This window comes from Melospiza melodia, chromosome 2 (assembly GCF_035770615.1).
Source record: "Melospiza melodia melodia isolate bMelMel2 chromosome 2, bMelMel2.pri, whole genome shotgun sequence".
Lineage (NCBI taxonomy): Eukaryota > Metazoa > Chordata > Aves > Passeriformes > Passerellidae > Melospiza > Melospiza melodia.
Window position 1 is genome coordinate 16264357 of NC_086195.1, and position 27715 is coordinate 16292071.

The 27715-nt window shown below is 38.1% G+C and overlaps 1 protein-coding gene across 3 annotated transcripts in view; it reads left to right on the forward strand.

Moving 5' to 3' along the window:
* MAP3K15 (mitogen-activated protein kinase kinase kinase 15) overlaps positions 1 to 27715 on the forward strand; it is an 81000-nt gene that overhangs the window by 17220 nt on the left and 36065 nt on the right. The window contains exons 2-7 of one of the 3 annotated variants that reach the window (XM_063182753.1): positions 7456 to 7595; positions 10917 to 10940; positions 15965 to 16036; positions 20437 to 20630; positions 22808 to 22976; positions 24224 to 24330. In XM_063182753.1, coding sequence (XP_063038823.1) covers positions 7456 to 7595; positions 10917 to 10940; positions 15965 to 16036; positions 20437 to 20630; positions 22808 to 22976; positions 24224 to 24330 — 706 coding nt within the window. Of the gene's footprint in view, positions 1 to 7455; positions 7596 to 10916; positions 10941 to 15961; positions 16037 to 20436; positions 20631 to 22807; positions 22977 to 24223; positions 24331 to 27715 lie in introns of those variants that run through there. The other 2 variants (XM_063182766.1, XM_063182759.1) reach the window with 2 other exon arrangements.

Here is a 27715-nt window from a genome sequence, read left to right on the forward strand (position 1 = left end):
AGCTAGAATTTGAAATCAAAAGGACAAAAGACTACAGGTGAGAACTGATCTCGTTCAAGAACAAGAAGTTTCTCTCTAGTTACGATTCCACTAAATATTTAAAATAAACACAGGTTTTGTATTCTTTATCTACATTAAAATGCTGTCAGGCTCGGTGTACATGATGCTGTGCTGGTTGAATTCATGACTAGTTTCACTCCATGTGCTAGACGTGGCTCTGTTTTTGATACACTGGATTATTCTGTTTTCTGCTTCTTCGCACTTCGCATTTCACCACCTGCAGCAAGGCTGTCTGAAAAGCGCTCGTTCCTGTGCAATTTCAGGCCGCTGGGGGCTCTCCCAGGGCTTTCACTGGAAGCTGTACGAGGCACTCCTGTTATCTGTACAGGAGAAAAATAGTGTTCCAGCTTTCTTACCTCCGCTTTCAGACTGTAATCAGACTGTAAGTGCTACAACTTTTCTTGGTAAGTTTTAACCATTCTGGTAGTTTAAAACCTGCATTATTTCAGCTTTTTGTGCTGGGATCTGAGAGGATTGAGTTTGAGTGTTCCAAACTTTTCATGTGCGCAGGAAGGAGGAGCTGCCTTGCTGGGCCACATGAAAGGACTTTCTAGCACCACCCTGATGCTATGGTTAGAAACACATTCGGTTGTCAGCCGTTCCTCCTCCTCCTCTTCCTCCTCCTTTACATGGATGTGTCTGCTTTCCACACAAAGCCCAGCTGGCCCACTTTGCTTACCACAGCTGTTCCCAGAATTGTCTCTGGAGGTGGGACTTTGCCAGTGTTGATGTGTTGTGTGTTAAGTGGAGTAAAGCAATCATTTGAATTGCTACAGTTAGTAATGCTTCTGGGCAGTGAAAAGGCTCATCTGAAAAATTAAAAGATTTTTTGTTTCCCAGTAGTAGCAGAGCTCAGGATTTGCCTGGTCCTTTCAGGAAAGTTATTTAACAGCAAACTTTCCTTAGTCAAGAATGCTGCTGCTGCTCATTTAATACATAGTTCATCTTCAGCATTCTTCATTCACATGTACTGAGCAGAGCAGTTTCACAGGGAAGGATGTGAAACTGGTTTCCAGGGCAAGATTTGACACAAAGAAAAGAGGAAATGCAAAAGAGAGGTATGGCTTTCCCCTCTGTGTTTGTGGTTCTAAGACTGCTGGCTTTTATAATTGTTAGGTACTACATGGTTGCCTTCCATATTGGTTGGTGTGAGAAGTGGTGACACATTTTGGGGTGTGCTGGCCTTTGTCTATAGTAAATCACTTTATAGCATAAAGCCTGTTGCAGATGTAATGCCACAATTAAGTAAAATGCAAATGACAATCTCAGTCTGAGAACAAAAATTAGAGGTGTTGCTCTATTTTTTAAAAACAGCACAAGTCTGAAATTACCACTTTACAACACTTCTTGTGTTTTTCTGAGCAAACAGACAAACCATGGAAAAGAACCTTTCAGAATTTTTGCCACTTGATGCCCAGGTTTTCAGAATTCCCAAAACACTTGACAAATCCATTAAAGCTGTGAAAAGTAAGATATAACTATAAGATATAACTTAAATTTAGAATTTGCTTCATTTTATAGTATATGGATAATGTACTAGAACTGGAATTCTCTGTGTTATCTTCTCAAGATAACAATAAATTTAAAACAGTGAATTAAAAATTATTTGGCCAGTATTTAAGTTTTCTTTTCTCCAATTTGTGGTTGGTGTCATTAATAAAATCTGATAATGTCACTTTTTTTTCAGTGCTTACTATATGTGAACAGAAAGAAATTTTTTTCCCACACTAGTATGAGGATTCATACCTAATTTAATTCTTATTTTTCCTGTCCTTTGAAGCACTTCCTTTTGCCTGTGAACTAAACACCCTGTCAAAGGAAGTGCCCTCCGTGCATCAGAAGGTTTCAGACATGCACTGTGCATGCTCGTGTTTCCTGTCCTGAGGTAGCAGCAGGCTGGAATTTGCAGTCAGGGCTCCAGCCACTCCAGACTCCTTTGCAAAAGTTGCAGCTTATAAAACAATGTTCTTTTTAAAGATGCTTTCTAAGCAATTTCTGAACTAATGCAGTTAATTTTAATTTTAGTATTAGTGCTGCACAGAAGTGCAGCACTTGGTTTTAATCTACAAGAAGCTAAGTGTAGCCTGAAATATATGAAGTTGTTTTTAAAATGCTGTTTAATGTGATTATAACATATACAAATCTGTATTGTTGGACAAATCATTACTGATTCCTTGGTTTTTATTTTTATTACCAATTCTGGCCCTGTAGCAAACCAGTGATGTTAGCAAAGTTCATGCTATAGTATTGCAAACTTGAAAAAGTTGAATTGAAATACCAGAAGTTCCTAAATTTAAAAAAACAGCTTTGTCTCCTGAGTCTTTCAGCTTCTGAAGCAATTGGGTTTAATTTGGTGCTGTATATTTTAATTGGAACAATATTTTTTTCTGAGAAAAGTAAGCAGATTTTTACAGGATACCATGATTATAAAGCACTAAGATTTAAATGAAACTTGATTCATTATGAGAGCCATAATATCATCACAAATGTTGACAGTATTTTTACAGTAATATTGGCTTGTGCCTAGGATCTAATGGAGGGCACTGGCACTTTGCTGGTATAACAAACTGTGCTGAAAAATCACCTCAACAGTTCTGTTAGTAGTTGCTACCTACCAATGTGCTTTATTACCTTGAGCTTCCCAGTTTCTGGGAGTATGGGGTGGTGTCCCTTATGTTTTAGCTGAAGTGGAATCTGCAAAGGGTTCCTAGTTTTCAAATATACCAAGTTTTACCATAGTTATTTCCCTGTGAAAACTTTGGTATTGTCTTCTTTAAGGAGCTGTGCAGAAATCAAAATTAATATATATCCTGAATTAAGGATTTTAATTTCTTTTTCTTTAGCAGTGTTGTTGTTCTTCTGAAGAATTTGACAGTTTTCTTGACTGGTTTTCAAGGAATTACATATTTTTTTACTTATTGACTATGATGCAAGTCGCCAATCAGCTGAAGCAATAAAAATGTAAAGGTTCATAATTTGCAGGGTGCTAGTGAATAGCAAAGGGCTGAGTTGTGCATTTCCCTCCAATAAGATTTCTATTATCACATTAAGTTTAGGGGTGTATTTGAAATCTGTTATGTTTAGAAAGGTTCCAAATGCTGAAAAATAATGAATCCAAAATAATGGAGTAAGGTTCTTGCACTGCACGGAGGTCAGTCTTAGATTAGAAGTTGAAAGCAGTGCAGACTTTTTTCTTCTCTTAGGCCTCCTAGATTCTATTTAACTATCAGCATATTGCTGGCTATTTCTTAATTTTCTTCTGTTTATTACTTTTTAACTTACAGATCCCAAAATCTGATGCCAAAATTGTCCTTTTGCAAACAATTCCATAAATCATAAAAAAGCCATGCGAAGACTTGCGATTTATTTAGATCATTAATTGTATGATGTCTTCAGGTGGATTTCCAAATAGAGAAATAAGTCCCCTGGTCTTAATCTGTTTAATAATGTTTTCCATGTTGAATTATTTATTAGTTTCATAGTCTCCTATTTTACCACAGTTAATGATCTCTAATCTTCATTTCAGTTTTCACAGTTATTTGTCTCTGCTCTGGTAGACACACTAATGTTAAAATATGTAAACTGTAGTATAAGAAATTAATTATGTGTCATCTGCTGCAACAATGCAGAGACCTAATCAAGACTGTATAAGCAATGGTTCTGAATTACCTTAATGCTCTACAAATACACACATACCATTATCATTTTACAGTGGAAACAAAAGCCTAGACAAATGAACTGCAATCACATAATAGATCGAGATCAGTTTTTGGGTTCATGACAAAAATTGACTACTTTCAGGATGAAAATAGTCTCATGGGCAACTACTAGAGGATAAAATGAGTTTAAATTATATGCTATGCTTAAGAAGAAATGAGGGAGAACACATTTTTATGGGTATGCTCTTTTGAACACGAGTTGCTAATGCAGAAAAGCCATAAGTTTAAATATTCTATTCCAGAATAATTTCAAATTAGTCATATGCAACATTAAGCACATCCCCATGCCTCTACTGCATCTGGTGGATGCATTGTACAGATTTTCATTTGGAAGCCTTCTGTCCTTCTAGAGAGGCTGTACCTTCCCCTGCTCTCTTTCCTTCTGAACGTAGGAAACTCTCTCCATTGGTGGTTTAGACCTGTGTGAAATATTTCATTATCACATAACATTTCTCATGTGTGATAAGAGTTGATAAAAATTGCCATTAGCTTTTGCTTCACCCCTGTCTGAAATGGAGGTTGAACCTAAATTAGTCAAGGGAAGTCCAGAAGTACATTTGGCTGACCAGGCTCTTTTGTTATGGGGAATGGGAGTTGAGAATGAACTCTGATTGACTTATGTTTCTATTCATAAATCAAAATTTGCGAAGCACATAGTAGTGTTGAAGTTATTTCTTTTAATGTGTCTCTGGAAGTTTAAGGAAATTCTTATCTCACTTATCAGCCATTCTAAATGCACGGTTGAAGTGCAGGGCCCCATGTCTTGTTTTTAAAGAGGTGTAAATGAAGAAATTTGGTGTAAATCATGAGAAAAATGCAAGATAACTGAAACAGAAGTATTTTTGGTGTTGCATACTAGCTTTGTTCATTACATGATTCACAAAACTGCCTTACTCCAAGAGGAGATATGTACCCCTGAGAACAGTAGTTCTGGGGAGTGTGCTTAGACCCAGCCATAAGTGACACTGAGCACTCTCAGCCCCCCATGCACTGGGTGCATCCCAGGCATCCACTGCTTTTGTAAGTGTTTACTGTGGGTCATATTTTCTCCACCCAAATTTGCATTAATTTCATGGGCCCTCTGTGCTCGTGCTGCATTTCAGTAACACGTTAGTAAAGCTTCTTTGCAAGTAGATCTTTTTCCTCCCTGCTCTAAGGCTGCTGCTGTTACTCCTGAAGGAGCACTTGGAGAGCTCCAAAGGATTGCAGCTTCTCATCTCTGCTTAGCCCACAGCCAGGAGCATGTCAGATGCTCTGCCTCTGTCTGCTGTCATTGACTTCTGTGTCATTCCTTGACTCCCATGCTCAAACTGAATCCACTCAGTTATCTTCCTGGAGCTTTTTCTTAACTTGCATGCATATTTTTGTGATACATCTTCATCTCTGCTACTCTTCATTTTGATTTATTTTTATTTTATTTACGCCTATGTTTGTGAGGTGTGAATAAGCAAGGAAAACCTGTTCTCATAAATCTTTTTATCATGTGTGAATTAATATCTAAGGGATGAATAACTATCTTTTTAAGTGGAGGTGCTTATTTCTGTTCTTATGTCCATGTCATGTATTTTTGATTCCACTTACATGGCTATGGAGCAGCAATCAACTGGAGACGAGTTGTAGACCAGATGTGGCAATGATCTGTGTACAGCCCTGTTTCAATGAACTCTGTTACAAATCATTGCTCACATTGTATTGTAAAATGCAATATCTGTACACTATAACACTGCATTATCTGATTTCCCTTACCAGGGTGATGATTTTGATTTCACAGTATGCTGATTCCCCAGAAACACTCTTATGCAAGCAATAAAAACCATCCAAGCTCCTAATTTTTTTTTCCTAGATGATGTTTGATTCTCAGTCTGCTTGTTAGTTTCTCTTAAATTTGTTCTATAGATAATTTATTTTTTAGTTTTACATATAGATAATTTATATATTTAGTTTTCCAAAAGGATTTGGAAATATTGGGGTAATCTTGATTCTGTTGAGTTTGTGGAGCTGAGTTTTACTTCTTCAAGCTTACATGGCCTCTCTCAGTTTACATAACATTACAGTGTGCAATACTAGAATTTTATTCATGGTGCAGACAGCTGGCTAAACATTGGAGCTGGAAAGATCATCTGTAGATGATACAGGATTTGAGTTTTATATGAATAAGGGGATTTTCTTGTGCCAGGGTTTTGTTTCTTTGGTGGGAGAGGGAGGTGCATTTGGATTTTTTTGTGTGTTTTGTTGGGGTTTGGGATATTTTGGGGTTTGGGGTTTTTTATGTTTGTTTGGTTTTGCTCCTGAACAGTGATGTTTTGGTCTTGAAGCAGGTCTTCAGACTCAAAATGTTCCTTGTGTTTTAACAGGAGTCTCATAGTAATCCAAGGGACTGGCTGACCTCCGTGTGGTGTGTCAGAATAGGCTGATGGAATTGTACAGGAGCACATATTCATGGCAGGTTTTTCCAAGAAACTGCCTACTAAGTATGGAGTATTGATTCTTGTGATGTGTGACCTTGGTGCAACCAAGGTTAACTGGCTGCTGCATTTGGGTCTCAGCCATCAGACCTGCTTTTAGATTTCTTGTTTACTGGCAGCTCACCCTTCTGTCTTTCCCTGTATGTACCAGGCACTGTGTGTTACCCCTCCAGAGACACAGAATTTACTGCCCAGCTGCACTGAGTCTCTGGAATCTGTTTTGAACCTCAGACACCCCTGTGGTTTCAATGCTAAGGCTCTATTCTTATGAATACTTTGGATTTCAGTTCATGTATCCCAAAGTGGTGAAAGCAGACAGACATATAGATACAGATCTCTAAAAAACTTTAGCGCAAAATTGTCTTAGGAATATATAGGATATAAGGATCAAGAAATAAAAACTCAGCATTAAGTGTCCTCTTCTCTAGTTACCCCTTCTTCCTGCATTGCTGTTTAGGTCTATATGAGAACAAAATGGTGAACTCAGAATCTTTTGTCTGTATCTCAGCTGTTCTGCATAATATGGGATATTTCTTGTTAGCTCTCTGCACAGCTCTTCTTGCACAGATGTAAATGTTCTTACTTGTGTTTCTGACTTTCATTTCTGACTGGAACACTGAAGAAGAGCAGTGGAAGTCTTGCTTGGCTACTTGTGATTGAATTCCCTCATTGCTATGCCCCCATCTTGAAAATCTTGCCTGTAGCCTTTAGAGTCAATTTTCAGAGTAATTTCTTTTTCTACTCTTTAGGAATTTCCCATTCTTTAAACCTCAGCCTCTTAAAATAAACTTGGTTTCACAGTTTCCCCTGGTTTTCTAATTTACATTATTATTTTTAGATGTTCCATCCTGAATATTTGAAACTTCTGTCCTATGGGTATTCATGCTGTCAGGCCTCAGGGAGCAAATGCAAAATTGCTTTTTTTACCCAAGGCATTCCTGATGCTGTGATTTCAAAACCTTAAGCAGGATTGATAAACTCAGCCTCCCAGTTAATGTAACACTGATAATTTCATGAGTGGCTCTTATCTTTTATATGAAGAATAAAATCTACTTCTCTCATAAGAAAATGACCCTTATTTGAAAATGTTGCCTTTGTCTGTTCAGTGTGTAATTTCAGGATTTATTTTAAATCCTGTGTAAGATTAAAATTGGGTTTAAGATTATTATTTTTATAGCATTGTCTCTTGTTTTCCACTTCTCTCATTTCAGATGTTGCAGTTGTGGACATGAGTGATATTTCCAAGCAACCATCACTGTTCTACCACCTTGGCGTGCGTGAAAGCTTTGACATGGCCAATAATGTTATTCTTTACCATGACACTGATGCTGACACTGCTCAGTCTCTCAAAGTAAGGTTCTCACTTCACAATCTGCTTCATTTCAGAAATATCTTTATACCTGATCCTACAGATGTCTGTGTTTTTTTGAAACTTACATTTAATGTAATTCCTGATAGCTGTATAATTAAATCCTGCCAAGAAAAAGCAACTATTAGCAAAAACAGTAGTAATAGAATAAATAAATAAATGCACGTTTTTGTAAGAAAAGATTCATAGCGTGGTACTCATTTTTCTTCAGGTAGTTAGACTTGGAATTGAGAGTACAGGTCCAACCTTTCCCTCTTTTAATTAGATTACATGTAAGAAAAAGTTATTGCCTGTATAATAATAACTTGAACAAGGGCTGTATTGCAGCCTGCTCCTATGTAAGCACTTCTGTCAGATGAGGTTTGTATTACCTAGGAGCTGACTAGCTAAGACTACTAGAATCTCCTTTTTATTGCTGTTTGAAAATAGGAAAAGACATCCTCACCAAATCTTTTTATAAGGCTGTTGTTCATTTTTATAGTAGGATAATACATGCTATACACTTAAGTCCTGAAATTACTGTTCTGGATGCAAGTCATATATTGTGGATGTTTCTGCCTTTTTCAGTCCAGGCTCTCTTTATTTGACATCACATTTAGACTTTTGTCCTCTATATCATCTGTTGCTACTTTTAATATAATCCATTTTCTTGCTACCTTCACCGAGACAAGCATTGTTCATGGTTTGTTGTTTTTTTCCTTATTTTGAGTTATTGCCCCTTGCTACTTCGCTTTTTTCTGCACCATTAGTGTCCAAAAATCCTTTTTGGAGTTCTCCAGCCTCTCTTGATTCTGTAAGAATTTTAAGTCTCCTTTTTCCCCAGAAAAGATCTGTTCTGTCACAGCTTCTCATTCCTCTTCTCTGCTCTCAAGGTCTTTGATTTTGCTCTCATGTGTCTCTAACCCATACTTCCTTTCTTCATGTGGTGATCCACATATACATTCACATTCCATGTGGTCTGGGGTCCCAAGAACTCGGAGCTGGAGCCTGTCACACTCTTTGCTCTGTGAGATTATCCATATGGATACACACTTGGGTATTATTGGCATGTCCTCCTTTCCACCAGCTAATCAGGGTGGGCAGGCATACAGCTTTTCATCCACTGCTGGTAATACACCTGACTGCCATGAAATACTTCATTTTTATTTTTCATTAGCACATTTTTATCTTTCTTTATGCTGTCACTCAGATGTTCTGATCAACTTGGTTCTCCCAAGGATGTGCCCAAGTCTGGGAAGCACAGGCTAGTTGTTTTCTATTTGTTGCTGCCCAGTGAGGATATTGGTTTAATTTCTGCACCTCCTGCCATAGCACATACTCAAGCCCCTGCTCCGAAACTGGAGTGTTGAAGGATCTCCAGGATTGCATCCACCTGTGGTTGGATGTTCAGACTGATTCTTGCAAGTCTGTACTGACAGTTCAAAGCCTTTTTTTCTAATAATGTAATGCTCAAATTTAGGGACTGGGGAACACCAGAATGTCACTAGGTCACTTCAGGCTAGAAAAACTATTATCTGGCTTCACCTTTCTTCTTCTAGGAACTCTGTCAGTGGCACTGATATCTTACTTATCCCTCAGTTGCTTACATAACTCCCTTGGCCTGTAGCATATCTTAGATGGGATCATAAAACTTGATTTAAGTTCCTGGAACCAGCTAGGAGAGATCCTGTGTATCAAATGGTTTAAGCTGGACACTGAGACAGGGTTCAGTGCTCCTCTTGCCATTTGTGTCTCTTCAGCAATCGAGCCCCAGTTCAGTGCTGGATAGCATTCAAATATGCTAATGCACCTTTCTAAGGAAGACTTCAGAAGGCAGGCAGGGACTGTTCATGGGGTATTTCAGCAAAGAACAGTTCGTGACACATTTCACATCATAGGTGCTGGGTGGTTTCAGAAGACTTAATTTCTACCTATTGAGAAAGATTTAACTGCAGTAGATAAAGCTCTGTTGGAGATACTTGCTTAGCTAGATAGACATTAATTTCCAGATATGTAGTATTTCAGCTGTCTAAGCCTTCCATCACTTTTGTTATGAAGTATTTTATTTTGGTTAAGGAGTTTAGGCTAATTAGGAATTTCATTTAGGTTTTAATACCTTTTTGACCCTTTTATTCTGAAGTTTATGAGTAATTTGTTCAGCGTTTGTTCACTTCTGTTCAGAATTATATTACTTTACTTGGACCTAAGTTGCTGTGCACACTCTTAAAAGTGGTGCAGAGTCTGAGTGTTACAAAGGCAGTATTGATGTTACTGCTGTTCCTTCTGCTGAAGATCTGTGAAGTTCTGGCAACCTGACTTTATACAATTTATCTTAGGAGCCATCCTGAAATTAACCCAAGAGTTTTCTCTTCAGTTTCACCAATGTTCTTTCAAAATAACCTAGTTCTGAGGATATAAAAGAATACGTAATCTTGTTTTCAAGAGAGTTGTATCTATAGAACCAAACCTCCTAATGCCTCCTGATATTTTTGCCTGTTGTTGAGGAAATGGGTGCATAGGCATGGGCTGTGCAGTGGTTGTCCAAGTGGATTTCAGGCTGTCAGAGATGAAGTTGCTCAAGCAGAATTGTCTCAGGTTGTCAGAGCCCATTTAATTCAAGTATATTGAAAACTTTGATTAGAAACAAGTCTATGTCTAATATTTGTAGTGTGGCTTACCTGGAGACCTCTTTAGTTTGACTAAGCAGTGTTCATTGAACATGAAATCCATCACCCCAGAGAAGAGAAGGTTACTTACCAGCAATTAGATGTCTCTGAGGTCTGTTTTACATGCCCTTTAGTTTATCATTTGCTTCATTGTTTCAGCGTCTGTCCTTAGATTTTGAGGTGAGAAGAATTAGGCTGTTGAAGGAATGTGTTGGTGTGTACCAATCTGTGTAACCAAGGGGCTTAGGTATGGGAAGGATACTCTTTCAGGGAGAAAAACCCTCCAGCTTTGAATGTTTCTGTCTCACAAATGCTCAGAGTGTGACTGGGTGTGCCCAGTCTGAGATTCCAATTACTGCTAAGTACAACTTTCTTTATTTTCTGAATACTTTTTAAAGTAGGTTTCTTCACTGAATTGTTAATTTTTTCCTAACCTGAGCTGCTGAGACTCTTCTTGATGTTCTTCTGTCCTTTTATTGGGAGTTTACTGTGGCAGGTAATCTGGATTATGCTGTGAAGAATGCATTTGTTTGTGTGAGTGTACATATATATATATATATATATATATGTATGTATGTATAGCAGTGGTTTTTATTGGAAATAATAATTCCCAGTAAAAACAAATAAACATTTCTATTATCTTTTTTTCCCCCCACAGGATATGGTATCTCAGAAAAACACAGTAAGTATTAAATCCACATTCATTTTTAAACACAAAATGAAGATCCTACATTTGAAGCAACTTTAATACCAAGGCTGCCAAGCATACATATTCTCTGTATGGTTAAAGGCAGTTGTTTTACCCATCTATAATTCAAACTTTTGGAAAACTTGCTGGCACTCCAAAGTAACACTAGATTTTAAAGCTACTTTTCCTTATCAATTCCTTTCTAAGTTGTAGAAAAGTGCCAGTAGATGTAAGTTTTATTTGTAGGTTGACAGATCCAAATATAAACTCAGAAATTCAAAGTCTCTTTTTCCCTCTACCACTATCACCCATTTGTGCAAATATAGATGTTTGTGATGCCTTAATTGGGTTTGCTGTTGTATCTCAAACAGCTTTGGCTTCTGTATACCTGTCCTCTAACTTAAACATTCACAGATTTACTTAGAAATGCTTATGCCTTAGAAAAACTTATTTCCCAAAGTAAAAGTATTCTTACACTTAATGCAAATAAAGCCAAAAAAATAAGTTTGAAACAAGATAAAAGGTAAGAGTTAAGACTTTTTGAAATATGCCATGTTATCTTATATAGTTGTGTATTTTGTCATAGTTCATACCATGTCAGTGTTTCATTAAATCCTCCATAATGTTATTTTGAGGACGACTAATTTTTCAAACCTCTTCCACTTCCATTTATCCTGTTTCTTTCCATTCACCATATACTTTTATTTTCTTCTAAACAATATTGAGCAAGATTAAAATAATGAAGTGGTGTTAGAGTTTGATAGTAATTTTAAAGAGAACTAGAAGAAAAAATGCATTAGTCACAGCAGTTTATTTTGAGCTGCTGTTATGACTTGGCCACAGTGCTCCACATAGGCTAAAGATAGATCAGGTTTAGCACATGCAAATGCAGATCATCCTTCTTGGCTGTCTCAGGCATCTTTGAACCAGTTTGACCTGTGTGGTGGGAACTGCATTTACTGCTCTCTGGCTCTCTGAAGGGGGACTCAGAATGTGGCAGATTTCATTGTGAGTGCTACTGTCCATCAAGTGGTGGATGACTGAAATTTCAGGACCATGAGTTCCTAAGCAAGAGGGAGAATTGTGAATGAGCTGTTTGGTGGTAATACCAGACGTGGAGTAAATGACAAAGGGGTGGGTGGCAAGTTCAACCTAGTGCAATCAGATTAGCAGCCTAGAGTCTTTTCTTGTGGCAGTCTTTCTCCAGGAAGGGAGGGTATTTCCCTTCACACTGAAGAGAAGATTGAATTACAGAATATGCTGAGTTGGAAGGGCCTCACCAGGATCATTGAGTCCAACTCCTGGCCCTGCATAGGACATCCCTAAGTCACACCATGTGCTGAGAGCATTGTCCAAACACTTCAACTCTGTTAAGCTGTTGCTGTGACCACTTCTCTGGGGTGTCTGTTCCAGTGCCCAGCCACCCTGTGGAACCTTTCCCTGATGTACAACCCAAAGCTTTCCTGACTCAGCTCCATGCCTTTGGTTCCAGTGACATGGTTTCTATGGTGGGGTCTGATATTGGGCATGTAAACACCTTGTGGCTTGCAGAAGGGGCAGGGAGATATCCCTAAGCTGGGATCCTGATTCCTCCTTTAAAAAGGGGGGATTGTCTAACCCACTTTCTTCAAGTGCTTAAATTGTGAAAAAGAATTGTGAGTAAAATACAGTGAGGTAAAAAATGGATGACTTTAAATACAAGTATGGATTCTTCTTTCTATTATTTGAAGTTGCTCATACCTTTTATTATTAGATAAATGTGCTCCCGTATTTCATTCTTTTATCAGTATTTTTTATTCAGAAATTAGAACAAACTCATGAGCAAGCTAAATAATTCACAGGATAAAACTATGGTTTTTTAAGTCAAAGTTGACTTCAAATAGACAATTGCCTTCCCCTCCTTTCAAATCCAGTGAGTTGTGATGAGAGGTTTGCAGTTTACCCCTGATCCAATGTGGAGCCCCTGCTTCATTGCTTGGTTAAATATTTTACAATTGTATGGCAATGTCTTGTTTGAAGTGAATTGCTAATCAGGGTTGCTGTGCTTGTTAAGTAGGTACATAATTGGCATGAATTTGTTATATCCAGTCAAATATATATTTTTATAACCATTTCAGTTTAATTGCTGAATATTAGATGCAATAATTAATTTCCCTATAGTAGAACTTTGTGTTTTCCTTTCCCTTGTCCTGAGTGAAAAATGTCGGTATGCCTCTGCTGTAACTGTGGAATAGCAGAGCTTAAATATGCTTTTTATCAGGGGCTGGAAGCATGCTGGAAAGAGGAGAGATATCTCCTATGCCTTCCTCCAGCCCAGTGTAGCCACAGGAGTATCATTGCAGGAGAAGTCCTCTCCATGTTTTACAGGCTCTGTGGCCATGCATCTGCAGGGTGTGTAAGGAAAGGGGAACAACTCAGATTGTTGCCAGCACACCTTTGTTACAGCGGCAAGAGTGAAACTTTCTGGTCTGGCTGCTGTAGCTTAGAGCTTTCTCTGAGGTTTCCTATTTATCCTACAAATCTTATGTCATCTACAAAGGTGCAGAAAAATCTTAGCAGAGAGGAGATGTGGAGCCATGCTGAAGGTGAATGGCTGCTGTGTCTTCAGGGCAATTTCCTTTCATGTGTATCACACGAAAGCCTTGAAGAGAATGAATATTTTACTTGTAGAGAAAGCATTATTCTAATTCAGCATTGAGGAGGAGACAAGAGCAAGCAAACTGGACATGAAGATGAAAACAATGCAGAAAAAAAAAGTCAGCAGTTCAACTGAGAGTTGGCCTGAGTATAGCTGATCTAACAGTGAAAATTATACAGCAGATAGCTGCAGTGGTGGGAGCCTGAGAGATTTAATAGTTTACTGTCTGAAAAAGGAGTGTGAGTAGGAGAACTTCCTTCCTTCCACCATCCAGGAATGCAGTTTTCACAGATAAGAATGAAGAATGTGGTTCAGTTCTACTTGACTTCCCCAAACAAGCAGTTAAAATTCTGTATTGATAATTTATTGCATACTTGGATGTGAAAGGAAAGAATTATTATCTATGGGAGTTCAGTTCCCAAGGAATAATTGCCCTGGCATGAAATTCAAGATCAAGATTCTGTGTCCCATCAGTTGGATTTCCTTCTGTAGAGCTCCTCTGAGCTTTAAGGACATTTCTGTTAGTTTTAATAAAGATTGCACATCTTCCTAGTTTCTGTCAAAATTATTATCAATAAAATAAATGGCAAATATGCAGTCTTGCAGAACAGGTGCCACTGTGGAATAATGGACTGAAGGACAGAGGAAAAAAAATTACTTATGGAAAATGCTTGTGCTTTGGAGTTTCTTTAGATGTCAGCTAAACATCAGTTCACTGGAGAAATGAAATTTCAAGGATTTTCCAAAGCAAAAAATGCTTTAAAAAAAACCTTTCCCCAAACCAATGTAATAGACAAAATCCATTGGGAAGTTTTTCTGTTTTGATTCAAAATTTTTTACCATCCTTGACTTTTTTTTTTTTAAGGAAGGAAATTTCATCTGCTGCTATAGGATCTTAAAAAATTATGAATAAAAAAAGTTCAAGATCAGGTGAAGAGAAGAGTGAACAAGGGGCTTTAGAAAACTGCTGGAGTCAGGAAGCAAAATGTGCAATCCTTTGGGTGGTAGCTCTAGGATTGGTTGCACATAGTTTGGGATGCACACTTTGATCCATTCAATTTGTTTGAATGAGGCATTGAAAATACAAACTAGAACTTTCCACTATGGAAAGTTATTATACCAAGAGCAGAACATAAGGAGAAAGGCGAGTTATTTGTTCTTTAGTTTATAATATGCCTGAAGAAATTTTAATAACCCTGTTAATTGCATTCAGGGAAGGTGTTTAAAGGAAGATAGGCTGACTATTAAACCAAAAGGTTTAGATCATTGTATACTTAGGCCTGTGGGCCTGGTGAACTATTTTTAGATATTTAAATGGTTATTTTTCATGAAATCCTGCAGCAGCTCTTATAATAAGCAGTGAATAATGTCTGGGCCATGGAGGAGTCATTAGCAAAAATTCTTCTTGATCCAAAGGGAACTAGATTGCAATTTATCCTTGCCACAAGGAATTTTTATGTTGAAAAATCTTTTTTTATTGTAATTGGCAGAAAGTTTCTTCAGAGGCTTCAGTAGCTGTTTAAATAAGACTGTATGTACTCTTTAAAGGCAATAAACATTTAAGAAAACTAAATAGAAAGATTTTGGCACTTGGACTCATATTCTCCAGTTAAGTAGCCCTCATGGATTGTATTGAGAGCCAAGACTCTGAAATATGATTACATTATATGAATTTAATTGTCTAAAGAAGTATTATTGCAGAGTTGCTTTCAATTTGTTATTTTCTGATTATTTTTACAATGTATAAAAGTTTATATGATCCAGTCTTTTAATGATACATTTCTAAAAAGGCCTGAGGTAGCAGAAGTGTCAAAAGGAATTGTAAAAGGGCACAGAATGAAAGAGCAGGAACATCTTAAATTCAGTAATTTTTCTTTTTGAGTGGAAAATAGTACAAAGGCAATGGGTAACCAAATAAATGCTGCTTTTAATGCTTTTAATAATGAAATATGCCACTGTTACTTTAGATAATGAAAATGAAGGCTTTTAAAATTTTTGTGTGAAAGTTAGTTTTTATGGAAATATTACCATCTCAAGCAATATGTAGTGGTTGGACTATAGTTCACTAATCAGATAATGAGTCTGACAGGTTCATAAAAATAAGACCTGAAAACATCTTAATGGTGACACAGGAGATGTATAGACATAAATCATATAAATAAGAGAAATCCAAAAGATAAGATAGGTAAGAGAAATTTCAACTGTTTGAACTGTTTTCTTTGCCTTGTAAATATAGTCTTGCTGCAAATATCTATATTAATTTTCTGTTGTTTCTTTCTTTAATTATTTCTTTATTCATGTGTCATGTGTGTCATTTTGTTTCTTGTGGTGTTTTGTGGTGGTGTTTTCCTCTTTGTTGTTTTCTTTCAATTTGGAGTAGGTTGCCAACCTCAAAGCTTTTCTTCGTGTTCAAGTACCTCCTGAATACCACAGTGGTAATCTAATAGGCAAAGTATGTATCCCTTTAAATCTGCTTTCTCTTGAATAGATATGCCATTCTTTCACTGTGCTTCTAGACATGCAAACATAATAATAATAAGGATGATTTAAGAATAGTGCTTGGCAGGGTCTTTCCTTCAAGGTGGTTGGAGTACTTGCTCCTTGCAAGCTATATCCCAGAAATTTAAAGTGTTTGTCTTGTGATAATCTCTCTTCCCAGTCTTTACATAAAATATAGTGCATTTATTCAGCTTTAGAAGAGGAAGTATTTTTTTCAAGTTTATAATATCTTAGTCACTGTGGTGGGTTGACCATGGCTGGATGCCAGGCGCCCATTAGAGCCATTCTCTCACTCCCCCTCTGCAGCCAGACAGGAGAGAGAAAATAGAACAAAGGGTTCATGAGTTAAAGACTGGGAGAGGTCACTCATCAAATACAGTTATGGGTAAATCAGGCTTGAATTAGAGATATTAATTGAATTTATTAGTAATAAAATCAGAGCAGGATAATAAGAAGTAAAATAAAACTTTCAAAACACCTTACGCCCCCACTCTCCTTCCAAGCTCTACTTCCTATCCCAGCAATGCAGGGAGACAGGGAATGGGGTTATGGTCAGTTGATTACAGGTTGTTTCTCCCACTGCTCAGGGAGAGGAGTCATTTCCCTGCTCCAGTGAGGGGTCCCTCCCACGGGAGACTTTTCTCCATGAACTCCATCCCTCAAGCAAGTTCTCCACAAATTGCTGTAACATCGGTCGTTCTTCCATGGGTGCAGTCCTTCAGGCACAGCCTCTCCAGTGTGAGTCCCTCGTGGGGTCACAAGTCCTCCCAGGAAACCTGCTCCAGGCTAGACTCCTCTCTACAGGTCTGCAGGTCCTTGCCAGGAGCCCACAACAGCACAGGATTCAAATGGGGTCACAGCCTCCTCTTAGACATGCTCCTGCTCTGGTGTGGGGCTCCTCCATGGGCTGCAGGTGGATCTCTGCATCCCTGTGATCCTTCATGGGCTGCAGGAGCACAGCTGCTTCAGCATGGGCTGCACCAGGGGCTGCAGGGGAATCTCAGCTCCAGGATCTGGGCACCTCCTGCCCGTCCTTCTCCACTGCCCTTGGTGTTGTTGTTCTTGCCACTGCCTTGTGCCTCCTCCTCCTGTTCCTGCCAGTGCCTTCTCCACTGCCCTGCAGCATTGTTCCTCTCGTATGGTCTCACTCCACTCCTCTGTGACTGCAGCTACATCTGTGCAATAACTTTTTTCCTTCTTCTTAAATCTGTTATCACAGAGGAGTTACCATCATTTCTAGTCGGCCCAGCCTTGGCCAGCAGCGCATCTGTCTTGGAGCTGGCTGGCATTGGCTGTGCTGGACATGGAGGAAGTTTCCAGCAGCTTCCCACAGAAGCCACTCCTGTAGCCCCAAGGCCCTCCTGCTACCCAAACCTGGCCATGCAAATCCAATATATGCCCATATGGCAGGATGGATAGGAATGTGGTGTCACAGAAAACCCTAACACTTGAGACAACAGTGAGTTAAACTCCCTGAACACTCAGGAGTTTGTGATCTCTTGGAGTCAATGCAGTTCCTTTTCTGTTACTTTCTGTATTTTCCTTCTAACTGCTTAGTGAGGGGGAGTAAGCATTCTTGGTTCTTGAGTGAGTGGCAAAATTAATATCATGGCTCAAGTAAAATAATTGTGCTGTTAGCTTGGCAGGAATAATTCCCTCCTTGAAAGTGCAGAGATTTTTACTCAATGTTACCTATCTGGGAGAAAGCATACCTATAATTTAAGTGTAGCATCTCTGTCACAAAGTGACAGTTGCACCACAGTAACTTTACCAGTACAATTAAAAAAAACAAAACTGTTTATATTAAGATCAAAGTTTACTTTTAACAGCATTAAAAAAATATTTGGAAAATACTTTAAGACAAAAGCCACTCTACATTTGGCCTGGCTTGCCTAGAGCCTAAAAATGGCTTCTGTGGGCCTCACTCTTTCAGCCTCTCAGCAAAGGCGTGGCCTTCTGCTTAATTCCTTTAACTATTTCACCTGAAGAACAGATCCCTTTCTCAATGTATTTGCAATTATTTTCTGGTTTTTTGTTTTTTTTTTTTTAATGTTCTTAAATTTATGGCTTGTTTTATGATTTTAAAATGTTGTGATTAAATACAAAACTTTCAGTGCTGGCATGCTTTATATGCTGGAAGATGAGCTATTTGGAGTTTTGAGGGGTTTTTGAGTCTGCCTGGCTGTAATTTTTAACTTAAAATTTCCCAAAATCAGACAATCAAAATATCTTAGCTTCTAATCCTGAAATTAACCAACTTATCATATAGTCTTGATAAGCTATAAAGTTATAATTCTATTACAATTAAATATGTAATAGTTTATAGATATAGATATATATATGTGTATACATATACAGGTAGGGTTTCCACATACATTGCTTTACATACACCTAAGCTATTTATTAATTATCTTTCAAAAGCAGTAGTTGGTGTGTGATAAGGCAGTAATTTTCAAAACTATTAGCTTTTGGTATCAAGAGACCATCATCCTGAACAGAAGGTCAGAAGAAGCAAGGGTGATGTTTTCAGCCATCTCTAATTCTTGTTAGCAGAAGTAGATGGACTGGTTTTTTACATAATAAAGGTAGGAAAGACTTTCCAAGGCCACACCGTCTATATGAAAGGGTTTTATAATTTATTATATGTAAATATTTTACAGAAGAGCTAGAAGACAGGAGCATTTAATTGCATAGATTTCACTATGCAAAAAGAGACAAGAAATCTAAGTCAAATAGATGATATGTTGGCTGGATAACAGTACAATGTTTGAGGATAAGATTAATACAGTATTTCCCATGTGTAAATAATTTTTTTCTGAGAATTTCATTGCTTTTTCATTAGATAACTGCAGCTCTTTGCACCTCAAGATACATTACCCTTTCAAATTGGATGGGCTTTATTCATTGCAGGAATTGCTAATTTGCTGTTGAAGATTTAAGAATAGACTTTGTAGACAAGCAGCTTTTGTGTTGCACTGAACTTACTGTTTATTTTTATTAAACTCAGACAAACCTGTGCTAGCATATTGGTAGCTGGGATTGCAGTTTTTCTGTTTTTTGTTGGGAAGTAAAGATAAAAGTCCAACAGGTAATTATATTGTTACAACGGGGATAAATTAACTTAGGGTTTGTAAGGAAGGAATATGATTTGATCTTTATCTAGAAATTGTTTAAAATTCTAAATCCTTGCTCAGATCAGCAACAGGATGTACTGATACAGGTTTTTTTATCTGTAATTTTAGTAACTGCTTGCCCTACACTTTTAAGTTCCTGTGAAAAATCTGTTTCTCCTGTGTAGTTTACTAATAAATTCAATAATGTGCCATCTTCATATCTATTCTTTTCATCACCCCAGCATTCTCCCATTGTTCAAGGTGACTCTAAATGGCTATGGCTTTTCTACATGCTTATATTATATGAAAAAATGGCAGGTATGATTTTGCTGTGCATGTTCAGTGCTGAGATACCTCCAACTCAGTGGTAGTTGATCATGGCAGGTGAATCATGTTGACCTCTGCCTCAGTGCTCCCATCTAGTTACTCCCAAATATAAAGTTCACCTTCCTTTTAAACAGCAAAGAATTGTCATAGCTGGAAGGGGATACAGGTGCTTCTTCCAGCTGTTGAAACCTTCACAGTGTCTGATTTCTGGGGTCTTGCTCAGGGGCTGAAAACTCTGAACTTGCTGGTTTTGGGCTCTGAAGGGCCATTTCTTGTGTCCTCACCCATTTCAGCACCTTGATTGTATATACACGTTTTATGTGGCCTGTTAGGTTTTTTTGGGTTTTACTTCTAGAATTTTATATTACAAAGTCTGTTACAAAACATTTCAAAATTTTGGGATTTGGCTGGTTAGGCTTTTGATGGTAGCATGCAGCAGTTTTGTTGTGGGCTCCTCTGGATTAAACATCTCCATAAAGTCATTCCAGTGTCTATATTTCTGTATTTCTCTCATTGAGGGGAGCTCTGCATTTTATCTTTCCTAGCACAGGGTGAGCTTAGAGGATGCAAGTACATCTCTGAAGCCAAAAATTTGGGAGCAGAATATCAGCTGGTAACTGTCAGACCCTGCTAGGATCTGTGCATTACATTAAAAGGAAAAATTGAACAGTTTTTTTCTATTGTCAGTTAACAGACTTGGGCCCTTAATCATCAGCTTTGTTAATGTTTGTAACTTTTCCACACAAATTTCCTTGAATTTAATGCTTGCAAATCTTGTATTAAACGGTGCACTAAAACTTCTTACACACCAGCACTACTCTAGCTGTTCTTTCTGTCAGCAGAAGATTCTGTGTATACACAAGTATATTTTCTCTTTCATTTGTTTTCTAAACCCTTATTGTTTTTATTTTAGGCTTCAAGTGGCAATTATTATTTTATTCCATACATTGTCACACCTTGTGCTGACTACTTTTGCTGTGAAAGTGATGCCCAACGAAGAGCCTCTGAGTACATGCAGCCCAGCTGGGACAATATCCTGGGGCCATTTTGTGTCCCACTGGTGGACAAGTTTCTCAGCCTTCTCAAGGATGTCCATGTTACATCATGGTAATGTTACAACACATACAGTTCCAGAACCTTTGATAGCCTCTTTTTTATATTATGAAAAAAGAAGGTACAGAATTTCTAGTTGCATTGATTATAAATTCTTTTATTTTTCACTGTACTTAATGTAATGTCAAAAGATGCTGCCAATTTTGCTGCTTTTTGTATTCCTGGCCTGCAGTTGTTGCAGCTAACTAACCATGTTGTGCTAGAATTTGATTTATAGTTACTTTCCAGAAAGCAAAGGCAGTCCATGGGTAAGATAAAGTGCTTAAGTTTTACAGGGTATAAGGTCATAATAGGAACTAAGCTCATAGATTTCAAAGCCAAAAACTGGCCTTTTCTGTCATCAGGTAAAATATATACATGGTATCAATGGGCATTCAGTTGTAATTCTCATGATTTGTTTTTGTTTATAAATATTAACCTTCTGATACCACTTAATAAACAAGATACTGCTTAGCCATTTCTACAAGGGACTGTTGGAGTTTTGAGAATTGGGGCTGGAGAAGGAGGTCTTTCTTTCTCAGTTGCTCGCTTTGTATTCTGCAACTATTCCTGTTTGGTATGTAGTTTTGGAAAACCCTCACAGAGACTGAGTTTCTGGTTTTTAATTGTCCTAACATCTGTCTGAAGCATGAGGTAGCGCCAAAGGCCCTCAGATGTGTTTCACCATTGCCATCCCACCCAAGTAAAAGTCTTGTCTAAAAAACTACTATTCTTTTGTTGTCCCATCCTTGCAATCCCATGGATGACTCTCCTGTGACATCCTACCCTGAAGGACAAGGGAGCACCCAAGATTCCTAGATGCTCATGGTTTAAAGGAATGATAAAAATCAGAAGATCTGCAAAAGTTTGCATAGTTTTATTAGTAAATTACACACTTGGGATGGAAATTGGTGTTTTAGTCCTTGACCTCCTAGTGTAAGGCACAGCGGAGGGTTTTGGATAAAGGGCGTAGGGTGAAAGGGAAGAGAGAGAGTGATAAATTAAAGAGGGGCAGAGAAGAGGAAAGAAAGAGACATCACCCATCCTGGCTCCAGTGTCAATCCTGCTGGGGTTTTCATGATCCTGGGATGCAAATGCAAGGCAAGCACCCTGAAATTTTGGGGGAATTTTTCTTTTTTTCTAAGTAAGTTTTCCCCATATTGGAGATCAGTTTCTCACTGTGTATGCAAATTAGCTGTGTGCAGTCTGTTCTTGTAGATCTTTCTGGAAATGGGTTTGAAGCCTTTGGGGGTTATTGGGCTGTCCTGATCCCACCTGGCAGTCCACGCCCGCTCTCGGCCTTGTTTCTGTGCTTGCACAGAAATGTATGAGCCTGTGCTTGCCAGTAGAGCTTACTGTGACCTTGTTGCTTTGATTATAATGTGTATGAGACAGAGAGCTTAATTTTCTTTGCTTATGCTAAACAAGGTTTAATACTTTGAAAGGCTCATTTGTAAACAAGAAGGGACTTGTATGCACTGGAGTATCTGTCAGGTGGGACATGCTAAGTTCCAAACTAGAGAGTCCATGGCCTGCTCCAGGATAAATTTACCCCTAAGTAGCTGGTTGAGGCCATTCATACTTGTCATGCTGGCAATATATATATTATTTTTCAATTTACAAAATGCTGATGTTGGATTGTGCACTGATATTAGTGTAAATAAGGTGCACTTACTGGAGGCTTTTACAGAGATCCTGCCCACATTATGTATTATGTTCATCAAAGAGATTGCAACTTTAAATCAGCTTTTGTGGGCTTGTTTTTGTTTAGTATCTGTGTTGGAAAGTCTCCTTCCAACTTTCATGATAAAATAATTTACCTGCTCTTTACATCACACTGGTGTTTCTTCTCTGTGTCACTTTATTATCTCAGATGCAGTCTTTATAATGCAAAGTGCCACATCTGTCAGGGTCAATAATGGGGCAAAGAAACGCTCCAGTTTTCCTGTGTTGGCAAAATTGCCTCAGGATCCTGGTTATAAGCCTATTGATACATGGCCCTACAGTCTGAGGTGAGGCAAGGTGGAATATTTGTAAGTAGTTTTTGAAAAATATGGTAACATTTGATGTCGACCTCACTCTGCGAAATTATACTTTTTATTAGAAATTATACTTTTTATTAGAAGCACAGCCATGTTTCATAAGAAATGTCTAACAGTCTTCTTCTCCTATGTCTAACTTCTATTTCTTAGTGCCTATTATAAAGAAACACTGCTAAATGACATCAGAAAAGCTAGAGAGAAGTACCAAGGAGATGAACTGGCTAAGGAGCTGGCCAGGATTAAGCTGCGTATGGATAATACTGAAGTGCTGACTTCTGACATTGTCATAAACCTGCTTCTTTCCTACAGAGACATTCAGGTATGAGCCTAAAGACCAAGGTGGATTATTTTACTGTGCAGTTTTGGCTCTTGTTTGTTCTCCTGTGCTGCTTTGTTTGTTAAGCAGTGATTCAAAGCTGACACTAAATGGGAGCAGTTATGTTGTGTAAGTTTGGATTGTCTTTTGGGCAGTTTAAAGGGATAGAGACTCTTACTTATTCTTCCTGTGAACAAGAGACTCAGATTAGGTGACTTGCCAAGGTCTCTCCCTTTGCTTTTAGTAATTTTTAACTTCCTTAAAAAAGCAAAAAACCCTACTGAATAAAGATGGTTGCCTTGCTCTCCTCTGCCCTACCTTTCCTCCCTCCCCCCAAAAAATTCAATATATTTAGAAACTAAGAAAATTTGGGTTATGTTATGACCATTGTATTGGCTAGAGATGCCCAAACTGAGAACTATAATTTAATGAAACATTAATTTGCTTTTGAAATCTAACTGCACCCTTTTTTCTTCTTTTAGTTTTTCTAAAATAAGTTCTGCTTTTGCTAAAGCAGCTATTTTTCCAAATTGACAGTCTGTTTGACATCAATTTTCAAATATAATTTCAACCATTCTATAGGTATTTTTTTCTTATCAGGAACTAAGTTGGCTATTTCTTTTTTGTAAATGGGTTGTGAGAGCAATGGATAACCACATCATCCTTCATTTACCAAATCTTCCATTCTGAAATGCATATTTTCCTTACAGTACTTTATCCAACTTAATTTGGATTGGTTCTGGTGATCATGAAATATCTCCCTTGAGAAATGTGCTCGCATCAAATCATGTTTTGAACAAAAAGATTCAGTAACACAAGGCCCTTTGAAATGTCAGTAAACTGGCCTCTTCAGCACTGTAGATGTGGGTTACCCCAAGAAACCCAAGTGAGTGCACAAGTGACTGATGTATATCAGAACAGCTGTGGTTGAGTCCACGGTGCCCTGGTGAGGTGTCATTCACCAGAAGATCTTAATAAGACCTGAAAAAGCTGGGAGAGCAATTGATCACCCTGGCTGCAGGGATTCAGTAGTTTGGGCATCGTGGTGAGGGAGAGACAAGCACTGCCATGGATAGACAAAATCCCTCTGTGTTCCTACACAGCCTTCTGGCTGTTTCTCTTAGGAGCAGTCCCCTGAGAAGCTGTGATAACAGTACATGTGATCATGATAAGTTTTAGCTTAGTGATGCTTTCTTCCTTTCAGTTTATTCTGCTTCAATCCTTTTTATTGTTTTTTAATTTCATCCCAGGACTATGATGCTATGGTAAAGCTGGTAGAAACACTGGAGATGCTTCCTACCTGTGACCTGGCTGATCAACACAACATCAAGTTCCATTATGCTTTTGCATTGAATCGGTGAGGGTGATGGATTGAAGTTGTTTTATTTTAGTGCTGTTCCATAGGGGCTTATATGTAAATTTATAGTGCAGATAATATCAAATTCTCTTCCCTTTCTGCACGCATCCATCACAGTCATCTCTCCTTAATGCCATACGTACTGTGCACCAGGACAGTGTGTAACTTTTGAAATTGTTGTTTTCCAACAACCATTGTTTTGTCAACAACTAGGAGAGAGTGGATCTATTCCAAAGGCCACTTGACTAACTGCAGGAGACTCCAGTGATACCAAGGGGTTCTTGGTCAGTCTGAGATTGTTTAATCTGAATCACTGATTATTCTGAATGTCTTCAAATGTTTAGTGTGAGAGACTTATGAGTGATTTATTAAAGTAATAGGTAAAAAGCACTGCTTGATCCATGAATACACATTCATGATAGAGTTTCCTTTGAAGGCTGGATGGTCATGAGGACCTGCAGGCATATCATTACTTTAGGAAACACTGAAATATTATTGAACTCTTATAGTTAGGTACAGACTTTTGTAGTACCTATGTATAATAATTGCTCCTTTTCTAAAGAATTTACATTAAGATTGCCAGAGAAAATAGATCTTATGCAAATGAAATCACATGTAATAAAAGTAACTGGCTAGATGCAATCCACATAATATTAAAGATTGTGACTTAGCTAGCTAAAGCTAAACTAAATTAGCTAGCTGATTGTGAATTAGCTTACTAAAAATCAGCATTGGACAACATCAGCATGGCATAAATCAAAGAGATTAAGAACTTAATAATAGATCTGGAAATGCAGTTCCTATGGCATTTTCTGGAAAATGATAATAAATATGGTCCTATCTGACAGTTTAATCAGACATAAGAGAAAACATTAAACTGTTGCTCATAAAATTACTGCATATGGATTTGGCCCTATTTTTCAGAACTTCTAAAAATTTTTTCAGGAATTTGACTCAGAATGTTTAAATTTGCCAGTGAGAATAATGCTAGAATCATGCCTTGTCCTTAGGTAATGTCTTAATATAATCAGTTTGTAAAACTTTTTCATTTAGATGTGCATAACAAAATTGGCAAGCTCCTTTACTGTGTTGGTCTTCAAATTCTTTGTATTTTGAGCAGCATGTGCAATCCCTGCCATTAAATCTTCTGTTTTGACAATGCCAATAGCACCCTGGTAAGACAAGATAAAATTAATTGCTCATGAACTTGCTTTGCCTGTCAACAGCTTTCATTAAAATGATCATTAGCCCCATCCAGCATGATGGTCCTTGTTTTCTTTTGGGAACTATTTAAACATTTATATAGAAAAGGTTTTTCAGAAATAAATGACTGGTTTTTCATGGGTAAGAACACAGAATTTAGCTTCTACGGATGTTTTTACCTTCTTCAAACAAAATAATGGACAAAACTCAAAAGCTGAGAGTTAAACATTTTTTGAGCAAGTCCAGTTAGTTCAAAATGACCTCTAAAATGTTGCATTTAGCATCTTACTTGCATGAAAATTTTGAATCCCTAATTTTGTCTATTTAAAAACCAAATTATCTTTAGTTATTTCTATCAGAAGCTCTCTTTAAAATAACTATATTTTCAGTTCATATTCTATTAATTTCAACATGCAGAACAGTATTAATGTTGATAAATACAGCTGATTGAACCCACCAGGAAAACAATACATCATATGCAGAACAGAATTAGCAGCAGAAGAATATCTGACCCTGCAGAATGTTAGTGCGTGCTTAATTTCATAAGAGAGTGTACTAGAACTGTGATCCAGAGAGAGTAATTAATTTATTTCCCATTGGACTCTGTAACTGAGTTCTCCTGGCCATTAGTGTCACTTGCATGGTCAAGTCAGAGTTACTCTGGTGCTGCACAGAGCCAGCTCCAAGGCTGCAGGGCTGGTTCTGGGCACCCCAGGGCTCTGCTGCTTCAGCAGCTGGGCACAAACCCAGCTGAAGCACAGCTGTGTGTAGGTCCAGGTTAATAAGTGCTCAGGCAAGGGACAGCAATGTCTCACTTTAGGTTCTGTGCCATTCCAGCCTAGCTGCATGTCCTCTGCCTCAGAGCCAGCCTGGGTCTGACTTGTCTTGGATCATAAGCAAACCAAGCCTGGGCCTCACTGATGGGTACTGAGCAGACAAGTACTAAGGCACTCACTGTCATATGAAGGGCAGGCAGACACTTCCATGCTGATTTCTGGAGCCCTGATTCATGTGGCAGGTGTTTAAGCACAGCCCCTCTCTTAGATTGCTGTCTTCCTCTCTGGCTGCCTGAGAGCATCCTGGGTTTGTCATCTCTCATGTCTGTTATCGGAGGCTGACAATGGATGTTTGCAAAGGCAGGCTTGTGCTTGTTTCCAAGCCTTGGCAATCTGGATACATCACTGTCCTAGGGTGATGGAGCAAAGGGCTGTTGCTTCTCCAGTGTCTTAAGCTGAATAATTTGGATGTAACATAGGAACAGAGCAGACAGTGCTCCCTTCTGTACAGAGACAGGCTGGTTTAAGACATTGTTCCTTGTTGCCTCCTAGCTGAGATGTAAGTCTAATTGTATCTTAATTTAGACATCTTTAGGTATAACTTCAGTCCAAATGTGCAACATGAGTATTTTCAATATTTGTATTCACAGCTGGGGTATGAAGTAAGATGCTGTGCTGTTGAGGGCTGGGTGTTCCAGATGTGGATGGCTGTTTGTTTCAGTCCATGGTACACCTTGCCTGGGAGGCAAGCACTGTGTAAGGAGTGCTTAAGACCAATTAAATTTTCTAATTGGTCTTATTTACCAGAGCTGGAGTTATAATGTCCTGGACACTTGCAAAGAGGCCCAAGGGTATGCCAAATTCTGTTCAAAACAGAGTAGACTTTAAAACCAAACCCAGTCCTGGCATGAGGCCAGAATTGTGAAAATTTTAGTCCCTTTCAGAGCACTTCTATCTTCCTTTATATTAAAGATGAGGACAGATGCAGTCACTATTATTTAACTCAGGCATGCTGTGTTTTAACAAGCAACATATTCCAGTACCATAATAAAAGAAGGCAATTAACAAGTGAAGGGTGTAATAGGGTGCAAGTAGAAAATCACTAGTAATTGTGAATAATGCTAGTAATTGTGAATAATAGTAGCCACTGAAAATTGTTCCCATTGTTAAGCACTAGGGTATTTAAAATGTTCTGTTCTGTAATTACTCAAATTTAGTAAAAAAACATGTTGTAGGCCTCCTCCATTTACATGCCTGGCTTTCATGAAGTACCTGGGTGTATATGAAGGAGGGAAAAAAGCTAATTTTTTTCTTTGTCATATCTGTTTGGAGGCTTGCAAATTTAGTTCTTGTCAAAGCCTAATTTAGGGTCTTGTTTTCCTCAATCACTGTTTCAAATATTGAAG